General features: G+C 28.4%; 3 protein-coding genes across 4 annotated transcripts; 1 reads left to right on the forward strand and 2 right to left on the reverse strand.

The window, feature by feature from the left end:
- Positions 1 to 123: 123 nt before the first annotated feature.
- LOC114879795 lies at positions 124 to 5,490 on the reverse strand. The gene is made up of 3 exons (XM_029195080.2): positions 1,401 to 5,490; positions 1,040 to 1,321; positions 124 to 954 (listed from the first exon to the last, which is right to left on the reverse strand). Exons 1-3 carry the CDS (start codon positions 5,396 to 5,398, stop codon positions 390 to 392), a joined length of 4,845 nt encoding a protein of 1,614 aa, XP_029050913.2. The 5' UTR covers positions 5,399 to 5,490; the 3' UTR covers positions 124 to 389.
- A 226-nt stretch (positions 5,491 to 5,716) lies between these two features.
- On the forward strand, positions 5,717 to 12,446 carry LOC114879797 (dual specificity protein phosphatase CDC14B-like). 2 transcript variants are annotated; one of them, XM_046288441.1, is made up of 9 exons: positions 5,717 to 6,189; positions 6,441 to 6,515; positions 6,597 to 6,862; positions 6,947 to 7,247; positions 7,329 to 7,698; positions 7,767 to 8,108; positions 8,209 to 8,304; positions 8,476 to 8,925; positions 9,501 to 12,446. In XM_046288441.1, exons 1-9 carry the CDS (start codon positions 6,096 to 6,098, stop codon positions 9,541 to 9,543), a joined length of 2,037 nt encoding a protein of 678 aa, XP_046144397.1. In that variant the 5' UTR covers positions 5,717 to 6,095; the 3' UTR covers positions 9,544 to 12,446. The 2 variants fall into 2 exon arrangements, with proteins under 2 accessions (XP_046144397.1, XP_029050917.1); XM_029195084.2 differs by having other exon boundaries at positions 5,720 to 6,189; positions 8,179 to 8,304.
- LOC114879801 (protein-serine O-palmitoleoyltransferase porcupine) lies at positions 12,097 to 14,478 on the reverse strand. Its single transcript, XM_029195089.2, has 6 exons — positions 14,139 to 14,478; positions 13,851 to 14,043; positions 13,539 to 13,755; positions 13,362 to 13,468; positions 13,082 to 13,284; positions 12,097 to 13,000 (listed from the first exon to the last, which is right to left on the reverse strand). Exons 1-6 carry the CDS (start codon positions 14,416 to 14,418, stop codon positions 12,558 to 12,560), a joined length of 1,443 nt encoding a protein of 480 aa, XP_029050922.1. The 5' UTR covers positions 14,419 to 14,478; the 3' UTR covers positions 12,097 to 12,557.
- Between the last annotated feature and the right edge of the window lie 156 nt (positions 14,479 to 14,634).

Raw genomic sequence — 14,634 nt, forward strand, 5'->3', positions numbered from 1 at the left:
TTTATATTATTCTATTAAAATTTTTTATTTTACAATGGTTTATTAACTAAATTATTGTTATATCCATTAAAATTTTCTAGCTTTTTACATTTTCGCGCATTTATATAGAAATTAAAACGCCGATTCGTGTTTTCATATTAATGTGTTTAATCAAAATCATAGATACAAAATGTTAGGTACATACATACACACATTTTAAACATAACATACATAATTTCATGGATATTTTGTAAACATTGTACTTCACATTCTTATATTATAAATGATTATTACGTATCACGCGTAATATGTCTTACTTTTTAACAAATACTAATATTGCAAAATACAATAGTTTTTGAGGCACTGTAACACTATAAAAAAGGGAAACTAGATGTTATATTTGCACAATATTAAATCGGTTGATTTTCACTTAACAAAGCATTTTTCAACCTTTCTTCAAATAAAAGGCTTTGTTGCTGATGTGTTTTTAAACGATTTTCTATTTTTTTCGAAGTGCAATGTACTTCCATTATTTGACTTCGACTATCTTCACAAAATGTTGCTAATGGTTCACATTCTGTATCATTTTTATACAGCTTTCTTTTTTTTACTATAGGTTCATCTGAATCTTTTTCTTTCTTAGTATTTTTCCGTTCATTATTTTCTACGCTAAGTTCTGCTAATGCAAACTTATATTCAATTAACAGCTTAGACTTCAACCACCACGGTAAGGTTCGGAAACGCTTCATGTAATTCTTATTATACACTATTTTAAAATCTTTCTCGAGCAGATATACTTTTTTCTTAATTATACACAACAAAATATCAATGAAATTTATCATCACTGACATTCCAGATGTAAATAGTAAATTATTTAATACGTCTAAGGATAGTTCATTACTACACAGTGCTTCTTGACAGTAACTTATTATATTTTGACAAAGTGTATTACTGTCATTTATGGGCCATCCATATCTAAAATAATTATAAAAAAGATTTGAATTAATTCATGAATGAAATTACATAAAAATACAACAAAATATTTAATGATGTTACTTACTTCCATTGAGGTAATTTAAAACTAGACATCACTTTTTCTAATTCTGCTTTATACTCTTCACTTTTCCAAGTATCGTCAAAGTATTCATAACTGCATGGCACTGTGTATTGATTTTTTATAAACTTCTTGAATTCTGGGGCAAATTTTGTATACATGAAAGATTCTGGATCCAATGATATGTCCGTTATATGAGTGACTGCTTCATTATGTAAATCAATTATAAAGTTGGGTTCTGTTAAAGCGCGTGATAATTTTTTATTTAAAAATGTATCATCAAATATCCTGCAAAAATATCAAGGCATTAGAAACATAGAAATATTTCAATTTGGAATAGAAAAGTCTGACAAAATAATTAACATACCTCAACCATAATTCTTCTGTTAAACAAGTATCATAAATGTTTTGTAAGTAATCCATTTCTAATGGATTTCGTGGTGATTTGTTTATAGATAACCAAAGCATTGCACTTCTTGTCAAATTTAAGATTGTTTCTTCAGTTAAATCCTTTTCATGTATAATTGTGTACACTGATAAATATCCTGATTTTAATAACTTTTCTAAATTAAAAATAACTTCCGTATTTTGAGATTCAAAGTTTGAATCACCTAAGACAGCAAATACAAGAGGTATAGGCATAAGCCTATCTCTGGATAGTATAGTCTTAGTTAAACGTCTTATAACAAATTTAACATCTTCAGAAGCTGCTGCAATAAACAAAAGAGCATCTGATCCTATTAAATTATAGTCACTAATTAGACCTTCAAAGTGTCTTATACAAATATGTAAAGTCTCAATTTGATTTGATTGCGGATGATAAAGTTTTATAATAGGATCTATGGTATAATCACTAGGATTAATGTACTGGTTCATTATATTTTTGTGATGCCATAGAATTGGTTTATTATGTAAATCTGGCCAAGATATAACTAGTTTCCAATAATAATTGGAGTGCACATTAATATCACAAGATTTCAAATTTTCTTTAATACCACTATAAATTATAGTTTCAATTGATGTTAGAGATTCAGAATACGATTTAACAGTTTTCTTCACTTTATCCCCTTTTTTGCACATACTTTGAATAACTAAATCTTGTTCTTTGGAGTATAATAACTTTGCACATTGCTGGCTCGAATATTTTTGTAACCATACTGGTGTATCTTCCAGTGCCCTTCGTTGTTGTTTTTTCTTCAATGCATTAGATTTCCATATATTAAAGTATTTTATAATTGCTCTGTTTTTCATTTTTATAGACATTTCATGTACTCTTTGTGAATTAATAATCTCTTCTTTTACTATACTATCACACATTTCATGAATAATTTCATTTTGAACTTGACTACTAATATCTTCGCTTAATGTGCTATAAACATTTATTTTATCCATTTCTTCTTTTACTATATCAGAACAATATGTATTTACAACCAAAGTCTGCAGACTGTTTAAAGCCAGTTCAGCAGTCTCATTAATCTGTTGCATTTTCTTAATACGTTCCTCCTCTTTCAATTTCAGCTTCTCAGCTTCTTTTTCCTGTGAAGTTTTTTCTTGTATTTTTACCACAGGAACAAAGAAGTTCTGTACATCTTTTGACGTATTTTTAGTAATATCAGTTTTAAGATTCGTTACACATGATGATTTTGGAATAGTTTGCACATTTGAGAATGAATTAGAAAGTATAGTAGAGGGTGTAAGATTTTTCATAAATATGTTTCCTTGTGTAGTTCCCGAAAATATACTTTTATTTGTAGTTTGTGCAAATGCAGAAGTATCATTATTTGCTAATGATACAAATTGCTTAGAAAATACCTTAGAAGTTTTTAGATCTGCTGATGTTGCATTAAATGTATTAAGTGAAACTGAAGATTCTTTAGCTTTGCTTTCATTTAATGGAAGATCTTGTTGCTTTGATTTAAGATTAAATATGTTTAATTCATTTTGGTTTTCTGGTTTTGAAGGTTTTGCTTGAACCTTATTAGTTTGTGCCTGAAGTTTGGAAGAAACAGAAATATCATTGCCAGATTGCACAGTTGTAAACATATTTTTATCAGGTTCAGTGCTTGCAGGAGATTGAAATATGTTTGCATAGTCAGTACTCGTTGTGCTTTCAATATTACTCTGATCTTTTTTGGAATTTGATATCAACTGTTTGGTTGTTACTGCATCTTCATCTTCAAACTCATATGGATCAGTCATTAAAGTAACATTTTTACCTTGATCTTCTGCATTAATAGACTCAGGCATTAAATAACCAAGTGAATCAAAACTATTATGCGGTTTATGATATCTGTAAGACTTTTCTGGCATTTTTCCACCTGCCATACATTCTCCAATAGATAATTGTTGTAATGTTCTTTTAGATTCTATTAAATTGCAGGCTCTGTCTTGTTTTATATTTAATACAGGCATAGTAAAATTGCGTCTATTTAGTAGTACATATAAACCATCATTAGAAATGTTTAATCCTACTTGCTCACAAAAATAAATAGCTTCATTTTCATTTTCAAAACCTAAAATATCAATTAATTCATACAATGGATATTCTGTTGATGCAGTTCTGCAATATGCTTTTACCAGCACTGCTAATGCTTTTAATCTTACTTGATTAAAATATCTTAATAAAATGCAGGCATTTAAGTATGTGGTTTTTTTAACCAAATCAAAAAATTTATAATAGTTGCTTGAGTCAAGAGCAATATATATTTCTAATGCAAACCGAACTTCTGGGGATTTTTGTATATACTTTGGCAATCTTTGTAAATCCCACATAAAGTTGCCATTATTTAAATTTAATAATATAATATAAGCTCGAAATTCGGATTCATTTTTACAACTAATTCCTTTTACTCTTAAATCATGATACATGTACTTCAGTGATTGCAAACATTTTGTTAAATTATCAGAGTTTATTCTTTTGTCAAACACTGATGCTTCTTCGGCGCAAAGCCTTTCAGAGCATACTATGTGAAACCTGGCACACTGTTCTACTAGTTCAACACTATCTACACAACACAATTCTTGCTGTGTTATATCTTTTCGAATTCCTCTTGTTCTATCCCATAAAAAATGATACCATTCTCCTAAATTTGTTCCTTGTTGATCACAAAGATTTGCTATCTCATGAAGTAAGTAACTCATAGTCATTTTTAAAGATTTCACTGGTCTTAATTCATGTGCCATTGGTTCTTCCTGATCTGCAGAAGATCTAGAATATTGTTTAACTGCTCTGGAATGATTTATTTTATATTCACTGCTTTCAAGTAGTTCATATAATGCCACCTGTCTTTTTGCTTCACGCATGAGACGTTCCTTCTCAGGACACATATCAGGGCATGTTCCAATCATTACTCTTGCTGCTGCTAATGTAAGTGATTTAGTTTGTTTCATTCGCATTAACCGATCTCTGGCTTCTAATACTTTATATTTGTCTTCAGAAGTATATGCAGGTTGTTGAATTATACTTTGTAGTTCTTCTATAGTGGCATTAGGTAACAGATCTGATATCTGACTATCTGATTTATGTTTATCAGACTTCATACTTTTTTCTGCTCTTGATGATTTTGATACAGTTTTTGACTGTAATGCTTTACTTTTTTTGCGCAAACTTTCATCAATATTATCTCTATTATGTAAATTGTATTCCAGATTCATCATACCATCTAATTCAAACTTAACATCATCGTCAGGTGATTTAAAAAAGTTAGATACCATTTGTGACACAATGTTCTTTTGGAGATCTTTTTCCTTTGTAGGAAGTTTTGTTGTAGTAGCTGATTTTGTCCATTCTATATTAAATTTTTCTCCTAAATATTCACCACATTTATTATAAGCTACATTTGCTTCTTCTTTGGTAGTATAAGTCACAGTAATTATTTGTTTTTTCGGACGAATTGTTATCTTTAAAATACTTCCAAACTGTGTAAAATGTTCTTTTGCTGATGTTTTTGTAAGTAAAGAGTGAGGTACATATGTACATGTTATTGAATTTTCTGAATTAATTTTTGTATTTTGCGATCTAGAATTTTTCTTTAATTGCTCGAACATTGCGGTATCTTTAAGTGCTTGGGCAAAAACATTAACTGCTGGTTTATAAGAATTTCTTGTTATTTTAGGTTTATATTGTTTCTCACCAATGCTTGATTGAAAATAAGATGTATCCTGATTACTTGGTTGCGATACTGCCACTGGCATAGCAAAAGTAAATATATTTTGTTTAAAATTATCCGATACTTGGTTAGAATTAACCCCCGAATTAATAACTTTCGGGGGGTTAAGTACATTTGGTTTAGAAAATACAAACGTTCTTGAAGTTCCGTTTTCTGTCGAAACTGAATTTGCTTGTGTACTTTGCGTATACTCCATTATTACTTTTCCCTTCTATAGATCTATTTAATTAACGCCAAAACTGTCATTTTTTTATATGATGTTTTCTGCGTACTACATGACACCTACTTTTACCTGTTCTTATTTGAACATGGTTGCAGTTAGGTTGCGGTCGTTAATTTGTTACATACATGCTCTATATAGGCATCAAAAGATAATCGGAATAATTGGAGAAAATTTATAAGTACAGAATTATTACATTGAATATACTATTTATTTTTAAAACATAATAGTAAATAATTATTAAAATATTTAAAAAATACCACTAACAATTTAGAGGAAATGTAGAGAACTTCTCAGCTAGAGTGCGCTGTTTTGCGATTAATGGAATAATTGTTGGCTAAGGAAAAACAGTAAAATTCATTGAGATAATTGTGCTAATAAGTTTTAACATCAATATTATTTAAACTGTAAACCTTTTACACAATATCAGTGAACGTTTTACAATGTTTCTTGTAAATATTAAACCAGTATGTTATCATCAGTTTAATATTGTGAGAGCAACCAATATGGCAGTGCATTCGAAAACTACCTTCTGCTCCTATGGCGGATAATAATGTTGTATATACATATATACATATACGAGGAATAAACGCCTTATTGATATTTTATAAAATGGTGATATCTTAATAACAAACATAAATTAAATAATATTCATGAACTAGCAATCATTTGAATGTACAACATAACCGGAAGAGCTCTACAACGCAATCGATCGGCCATCACCGACTCTCGATTGACCAAGTTTGAATCTTGTAACGGTCGCGCAGGTAAGTTGTAAGTGTCGTATAATATGACATAAATCTTATTTTCGTATACGATGTTCTAATTATGAACTTTTATTTATTGAATATCCCATGGAAGTCTAATTATGTGTAGGTAGATGGATGCAGTTTATCTTTCTTACACCCACTCTAACCTTCTATGTGTTTATACTTATGTTTTCTGATTGCATTAATTAAATTGTGTCCTTTGTATGTCGGTGGCACTGATGACATACTTGTTTAATTATTATTCACAGTATCAGATAATAAACATAAACTAATGATGGAGGACACAAATGACGTATTAGTATGTGCAACAGAATTCATAAAAGGTAATACATATAAAAATGAAGGGAATACAATTTTTTCATAATACATTTAATGGGTATTACATTTTTAAAAATTTTTTTCAGATCGGCTGTATTTTGTGACATTGAGGACAACAATAAAACCAAAGAGTACTCCAAACACTCATTATTTTAGTATTGACGATGAATTAATTTATGAAAATTTCTATGATGATTTTGGTCCATTGAATCTGGCTGTACTATATCATTATTGTCAAAAGGTCAATAGAAAACTTAAAGCAGTAACTTTAAAAAAGAAAAAAATTGTACATTATACAACTACAGATCCAGGAAAAAGAGTCAATGCTGCTTTCCTCATAGGAAGTTATGCTGTAAGATATTTATGAATTATTCTTGTTCATATTACTAATACATTAGCTATTCATAAATATACTAATGTTAATATTATTCCTTAGATATTATATTGTAAACGAACAGCAGAAGAAGCATACAACTGTTTAACCAGTAGCCCTAATAGTCCACCATTTATTATGTTTCGGGATGCTTCTGTTGGTACACCATGGTATCAAATATCCTTAAGTGAATGTCTTAGTGCTATATATAAATGTCACAGGCTTGGATTTTTCAATTTTCAAGACTTCTGTGTTAAAGAATACGAGTATTTTGAAAGAGTCGAAAATGGAGATTTAAATTGGATTGTTCCTGGTAAATTCATTGCATTTTGTGGACCTTATGCTAAATTTAAAATAGAAGATGGTAAATATTTGTATCATAATTATAAGTACTGATCTATTTTTTTTTTTCATTTGTTATTTCTATTTTCTTTTCTTTTTTCAGGATATCCCCTTCATGCACCAGAGTCATATTTTACATATTTCCGTTATAACAATGTAACTACCATTATACGCCTTAATAAAAAAATTTATGATGCTTCAATTTTCACAGATGCAGGATTTGATCATAAAGATCTATTTTTTGTCGATGGTTCGACCCCAACAGATTCAATTATGCGGCAATTTCTTAAAGTAGCAGAAAATGCATGTGGTGCTGTTGCTGTTCATTGTAAAGCAGGGCTTGGTAGAACAGGTTCTTTAATAGGCTGTTACATTATGAAACATTATCATCTAACAGCTCATGAAACAATTGCGTGGATAAGAATATGTAGACCAGGTTCAGTAATTGGGCATCAGCAAGAGTGGCTAGAAAAGTCTGTATCTTTATTAGATGCCTTTAATATTTTCTCGTGATAAATTTTAACCAGATGATAAATTTTAGGAAAGAAGCATATCTTCATTCTCTGTTGAAAGAACCATTACAACCTCAGAACGGCAATCCAGTACATAAATATGGAATATACTCCATAATTGGTAGACCTAAGACGTCATTTCTGTCTAATTTAAAAGATGGTCATCTTGTACAAGATAATGTTTCGGGAAAAATGCATCGCGTGGATGGAATTGCATTTCATGACTTCAAACGTACTACAGGAACTAGTGCAACTAAGTACACAACTTTAACCGAGGGTGATAAATTGAATCAACTGAAAGCCAAGAGAAAACGTTTGCTAACAAATCATGCTCCTGTTAATACAAGTACTGGACCATCAACAGTAGTACAGTAAATATTATTAATTCAACTCATTATTATCGACAAAGCTGTTATCAATCGAGATGTATCATATTTTCAGCCCTTACTTAAAACCATTATTACAAACAAGAAGTCAAAAGAATGCAATTAATACAATCGCTGGAAATAAAGAGAAGGATCCTACAAAAAAGCTTGTTCCTAGAGCAACTACAACTTTTACTAAAAGGTCTGTAAAATTAATTAGTTTTTATGTTGTCATTTAAATTTGATCTTATAGTTTTTTAATGTTGGGCTTTGTGACTGTACTAAGATTATGTAATATGCTCGATATGAAATTGTTGCATGTTCTGAAAGTTAATAGAAAATTATTGTTTTGTTTTTTTACTAAAAATTATAGAAATTGGATGGCCCGCAGTAATACCTGTGATCCACCTCCACGGCGTGTTAAGTCTACCAAATCAACAACACAGATCCATAATATCAATAACAGCAGCAACAGTGGGAGCAGTAATAATACAACCACCGCCTCCACCACTACTACTACCACCACCATCACCACCACTACCACGTCCATGACCACTACTACCACCACTACCACCATCAAAAATAACAACAACAACAACAACAACAACAACAATACATCTACCAGTATTTCCGTTACCTCGATATCTATACCGAAACCATCGGTAACAAGGGCCAAGATGACAAAATCTATAAGAACCTCATGCATCACAGAAACCCGTACTACTAATGCGCCTACAAACAGTTCGGTTACGCAACCACAGCAAGGCACAAATATGATCCTCAGGTCTGCAGATCGAGTAAATCGCTATCATTCTTTAAGACAGTAAGTCTCAGTAACTGTTACTTCTAAAGTTTCTCAAAGTAACAGTTATATTGCTTTATCAAATTTCCCAGTTTTTAATTAATACATTTGATGGATCGATAATTGATAAATTACATATGTTGTACATTATGACCAATCTTCAGCGATTTTCGCAATTAGAATTATTATATTTAAGCGAGACATATGTGAATTTATTATTTTTAATTTAATGTGTACATATATTATGTATAAAAGAATGTAAAGTTACATCTAAAAATTTCACATTATTTATCATTAACATTAACTTGCATGCATCATTCATTTCTTATCATCGATAAGTATTGCATGCATTAACAACAAATTATCATTTAATTTTTGAAGTCGCACTAGGTTGGACAAACGAGAGTAAAACAAGATTATATACAGTATATATCTAAACAAATTTGATATATTATAAAAATACAAAGAAAGGATACCTTTTCGTTGAATTCAATTACTGTCCACGTCTTGAAACTAAGTATATTACATTTAAAACTCAGCATCAGTAGTACTGAGATGGCTAACGAACCATTCCCATTTCTTTCTGTGACTTGCAGTGCGCGCACGACCAAAAGTTATAAAACTGCATTTATCAGATGACTAACCGATGTTCTAAGTGGCATTGAAAAGGACAATCCAGTAACTCAAGTCTATCAACAGCGCAGAAGATCTCATCGTTTAAATCCGACCATTTAATAGAAACGTCTTATTGATCTTCAATCGCCAATTCAAACGGCTATTGCTTTTATCACGATTAACGGAGAACAAGTAGATCTATAGTTATCATCAGCCTTCTCAAGGTAGTTTATTTTACGTTTATATTTATATTTCGGATTATAAGTTTCTCATGTTTACACAATTAACGATCTATGTGGCTTTTAAAGTTCTTCCATATTTTGCGATGCGTTGAACGTTCGCAATAAATATCAACATAGCTTTTTGTTAATTTTAATTTACTGCATTAAAAAATTTCTGCTGGCCAGAAAAAATATATTCAAATAATGTTAAATATAGTAATATTCCTTTCTATTACTTATCTCTATCTGGTGAAAACTTACTATTATTCACATTTAAATTTCATCAGAGTAATGTTGCTTAAATGAAAGTTGTGTAGCCTTTCAATGATCATTTTGTTGTAAATAAATTAGTCTTTTCTTGTTTTGACACCAGTGACTTTATCAACAATCGAATTTGATTTTTAATTTTTATTAGCACGCAATGATCTTTGTTAAGCAATATTTTTGTTATTACGATCAAAAACATTAAAGTGAGTAGAAACTTACAATCCTAATGTGCATTCATTACTTATACTATGTAATTAATATGGTTTATTTATCATTACACAAAAGATAATATTTGAAGATAAACATAATATTTGTTCATATAACTATTAAATGATAGAAGAATGTTACATATTATATAGATTTTTTAATTTTAAGTTGAAACAGTTTATAAAAAATCATACTATCCGCATAATATGCTTTAATAAGAAATTGCAATCATAGTGTAATGGAAGTAAATTTAATATATTAAAAGGGCTACATAATTAATATGATTATGTTGTTATGTATAATAGTTTTAACTGTGTCTTCAGATTTTTTTTTTACTCATTAACATAGATATGTTAAATGTTACATTTTTGGCTGCTATTTGTCTTACATTACTTCATAGTAATTTTGATACAAAACATATCAAGTAATGTGATTAAAAATAACATTAGTGTGTTCAAATACTTTGTGAAATATATAAGAGTCTGTAAACCTTTGTCTTTAAATATGAGTATGAAACAAAGAAATAAGTTTTAACAAATTTGAGAATGGAATATCCAGATACAAAATAAGATACATCAATAATGTGTATTATTAACTGCTTTGATATTTCATTCTTTTGATACAAGTATAATTGAAAATAGTTTAAAAGCTGGAAGATTTACATTTTTTTAAATAATCCGAGGATACAGTTAAAAAAATCATTTACTTTTCAAAATTGTATGTATGATGTAAATAATAGTAATAAATGTTTAATGTACAAATACTGTTAAATGCAATTATAAGATACACAGGCACTGTTTTCAAATGTTTGTAACTATAATGGCTTTTGCAAAACAATATTGTATATTCTGCTGCATATTTTCTAATAACATTTTCCAGTTTTAACATTGCTTTGTATTTTAAATATTTTATTAAAAATTGTTCCTGCACTTACAAATTGCTTTAGTACATGATTTTATAAAAATTGAGTATACAGTGTGTAAATTGTATTTACTGTTTAACAAAATTACTTTTATTAATATAGCTTAAAAAATACTATGAAAATATTAATGCACTTTAAATATTTTAAATATTTAAAAGGAATTGTATAAATTTTACTATAATATTAATGGCAGTAAAATTGTCCGAATATATTCGCATAATTATACATGATAGTGTGTAGTATAATTCATGTATAATTATTATTTTATTTTTTATGATTGTGGAATATGCAATTAAATTAATAATGATGTGTAATGTGGATATAGATAGATTTTATGTAAAAGAATATATGGTGTATGTGTATATACACATATAATATGTATATGTTTGTAAACATAAAAACTAATAACTATTTTAATAAATTAAAACATTTCATGAAGAAATGTCATTGATATATACAAAGATATTTTAATAATATAAAATGAATCGTGGTATGCTAAATTTTTAAATGTAAGATTAAAAAGAAAGTAAGTTTTGTTTAATAACAAAAAGAACAAAATTGTGAAATCAATTGTACATTTATCATTTTTATAAGAATTGAATTTGTAATTACAGATTGTAATTATCGCAAGCAACACTTTTTACGAATAATTTGTAACTAATGAAATGGAGTTGAACATAACATTATATATATGAAAGTCCTTGTACTAATGATTGTCTACTACTAAACAATATCATATAACGCATTAATTACACTTTCGTAATAGTGTTAGACAAATTGTATATTTACAAAAGTAGGTAGTATTATCATTTAATTATGTAGTTAATCGTATATGCGCGTATGAGTGGACATATGTAGGTGTATGCGTGTATCTTTAAACACATAGTGTTTCAATTTTTGCCTTACACGCGTAATTCAACTTATAGAGAAATTCTTTCATATATTTTGTAAACAAAAAAATGAGTGATTAATTCTGAAATATTTTATTTTTTGTTTGTAACTCATTATAGAGTACAAGGTACATTATGTTATAAAATATACTGTTGTGTATTGTATGTACATCTCACTAGCAATCAAAATCAAAGTGTAAAATGAATTGCACTTTGATTGAAAAAATATCTTTATCTACTATTAATCTTATGTTCAAGTTTGATAACATAAGATATCAATGGAGTATTATTCAACAAATATAGCATATAAACATTTTAAAATTACAATGTATTAATTGTTTAATGTGCTTTATATACACATACGTGCAAATCTACTTTATATTATGTTATAAATCTAATAAAGACTATGTATTTTACTTATTTTCAGAATTTATAATTATGCTACTTTTCCTATTTAAACTATTTCACAGTAAAAAAAACTTATGTGTAAATTATTGAAAATTGATAAACGTTTAACTTATGCACCTAGTATTATCTGATTAAAAAATATATACAATATGTAACAAATATTACCCAGTGGCTAGCAAATCCAAGTTCAGACCATTTTTCAATAGTATGAATGTAATTGTATCCTGTTTCTTGTAATTCAGATGTATCAAACATAAGACCTAAATAAGCTAAATGAAAAACTGATAGTCCAGAAAATAGCACATTTGTTAAAAACACCCACCAACAATTCTGAGTATTGTATGTATGTGTACATTTATTGGTTGTACATAATTTCGATGCAATACACGCATCGAAAATGTTTGCAAGCATAGATCTAAGTCGATATTCTACATATGTATAAAATCCGAGACTAAGTAAAACTGCTGCCAGTTGAAAATTTAATCCGTGTAAGAGAGCACTTGTTAAATATGTCATTGTTACGGCTCCGAATTTTCCTAAGTGTTTAATATTAGGACGGAATATATCTAAAAATTTAGATACCAAATTAAATATGCAACATCTTATAATTTCAATATACACAAATGAGTTTAGATATCAATACATACATGTTTTTAACCAGAAATGCATTGGTATGTTCCAACAAACAACAACGTCTACAAGTGAACGTGGAAATTCTATTTTTAACGGTTTTACTATAGTTTTCAAAGATAGTGGAAATCCTCCTAATAACAGTAAAGTGGATGCAATGAATGAAATAAAATAATGAGATGTTCGAAAAGATAGTGCATCTCTGTAAGCTAATAACCATCTGCAATGAGAAAGAATATTAATATGTATTACAATGCGGTAAAGAAATTGAATTATAAGCTCTTTTTCTTTACTAACTTCCAAGAATTATCCATAACTATCCATTGTGTCCAACAATTTGAAATAGTTAAAAAAAATAAAGATAAAAGTGCATATTGAATAGCATAGATCATCCACCACTTACCCTGAGAAACAGAAAATATTATTAATGATACCTTTTAATTTTGTATAATTGGTAACAAAAAGTTTCTATACCTGATTGTTTGCATAATGTATTGATACGTAATCCTTAAATGATATCCATGGTCCAAAAAGACATGTGACACCACAAAAAGTGTATCCCATATAGGTATAAATATCAGGTAAATCATTTGATTTTGTTTTGTCTATTGCTACACTGATTGTTTTCATTGCCATTGTCATTACTACACTACGTATTTTATGCCAAGTTATTGATGGCATAGAGAATTCGCTTAAAAAGGTGAAGATTATAGAAAAAACATTATTCTTTTACATAATTCACTTTTACTACACATAATTGTTTATGGTATATGTTTGGTAACTTACCAATATGCAATAATAAAAAGGGCTGGCAAAAATATTGCTAGATTTTTACAATATTTTTTAGGTACATATAAAATAGTGTATGAAATTATACAAAATACTAGTAAGGTATATAAACATTCTGGTACATAATGATAAATATTGTATATACCAATCAACATTGACAGTATATGAAAAGTTTTATGTGACACATGCCCTGTAATATTAAATTAAAAGTATTGGCACTTAAATTCATATTTTACCGCTTTGTTTATATATACATATATACGTATCTATAAGAATATATCTTACGGGAATGAACGCATAATCTAAATATAATCGTAGAAATGAATAATGGTAGTATATATGTAATTGTATCGTAAACAGTAGGACAGAAGCAATATTGATATAATTCAAATAATGTTTCTCGTTCTGTCTCTTCAAATTCGTATTCATATTCAGCGTCTTGTAAATATTCGTGTCCGATAAAATCATCTTCATCGTAAAAAATTGATTCCTCCACATCATCCATCACAGTAGAAATTAAATTGCCGGCGTTTCTTTGTCCATAGTATAGTTTGACGTTAACCATAACGCCAACTTCATTCTCAATGCCATCAAAATGAAAATTATTATTATTATTATTTTTTAATAAACCACATGATTAAGTAAAATAAAATATTTAGAATATATTTTTATAATTTCAAATTTGAACATTCTAAATTATTTAATGTAAACATTGTGTTCGATATTTTTTTATACATATTATTTTACATATAATTTATACTGTATATTCAATGTACAAATA

Source organism: Osmia bicornis, chromosome 13 (assembly GCF_907164935.1).
Source record: "Osmia bicornis bicornis chromosome 13, iOsmBic2.1, whole genome shotgun sequence".
NCBI lineage: Eukaryota > Metazoa > Arthropoda > Insecta > Hymenoptera > Megachilidae > Osmia > Osmia bicornis.

Excerpts from the sequence above, each read along its gene's own strand:
- LOC114879795 (XM_029195080.2), bottom strand. The coding sequence starts at position 5,398 with ATGGAGTATACGCAAAGTACACAAGCAAATTCAGTTTCGACAGAAAAC. Across the intron at positions 1,322-1,400 it reads ACAGAAGAATTATGGTTGAG|GATATTTGATGATACATTTT; the intron begins GTATGTTAATTA and ends ATATTTTTGCAG. Across the intron at positions 955-1,039 it reads TTTAAATTACCTCAATGGAA|ATATGGATGGCCCATAAATG; the intron begins GTAAGTAACATC and ends TAATTATTTTAG.
- LOC114879797 (XM_029195084.2), top strand. The coding sequence starts at position 6,096 with ATGTACAACATAACCGGAAGAGCTCTACAACGCAATCGATCGGCCATC. Across the intron at positions 6,863-6,946 it reads TCCTCATAGGAAGTTATGCT|ATATTATATTGTAAACGAAC; the intron begins GTAAGATATTTA and ends ATTATTCCTTAG. Across the intron at positions 8,109-8,178 it reads GGACCATCAACAGTAGTACA|CCCTTACTTAAAACCATTAT; the intron begins GTAAATATTATT and ends TCATATTTTCAG.
- LOC114879801 (XM_029195089.2), bottom strand. The coding sequence starts at position 14,418 with ATGGTTAACGTCAAACTATACTATGGACAAAGAAACGCCGGCAATTTA. Across the intron at positions 13,756-13,850 it reads CTTTTTATTATTGCATATTG|CGAATTCTCTATGCCATCAA; the intron begins GTAAGTTACCAA and ends CACCTTTTTAAG. Across the intron at positions 13,001-13,081 it reads GCATTTCTGGTTAAAAACAT|ATATATTCCGTCCTAATATT; the intron begins GTATGTATTGAT and ends CTAAATTTTTAG.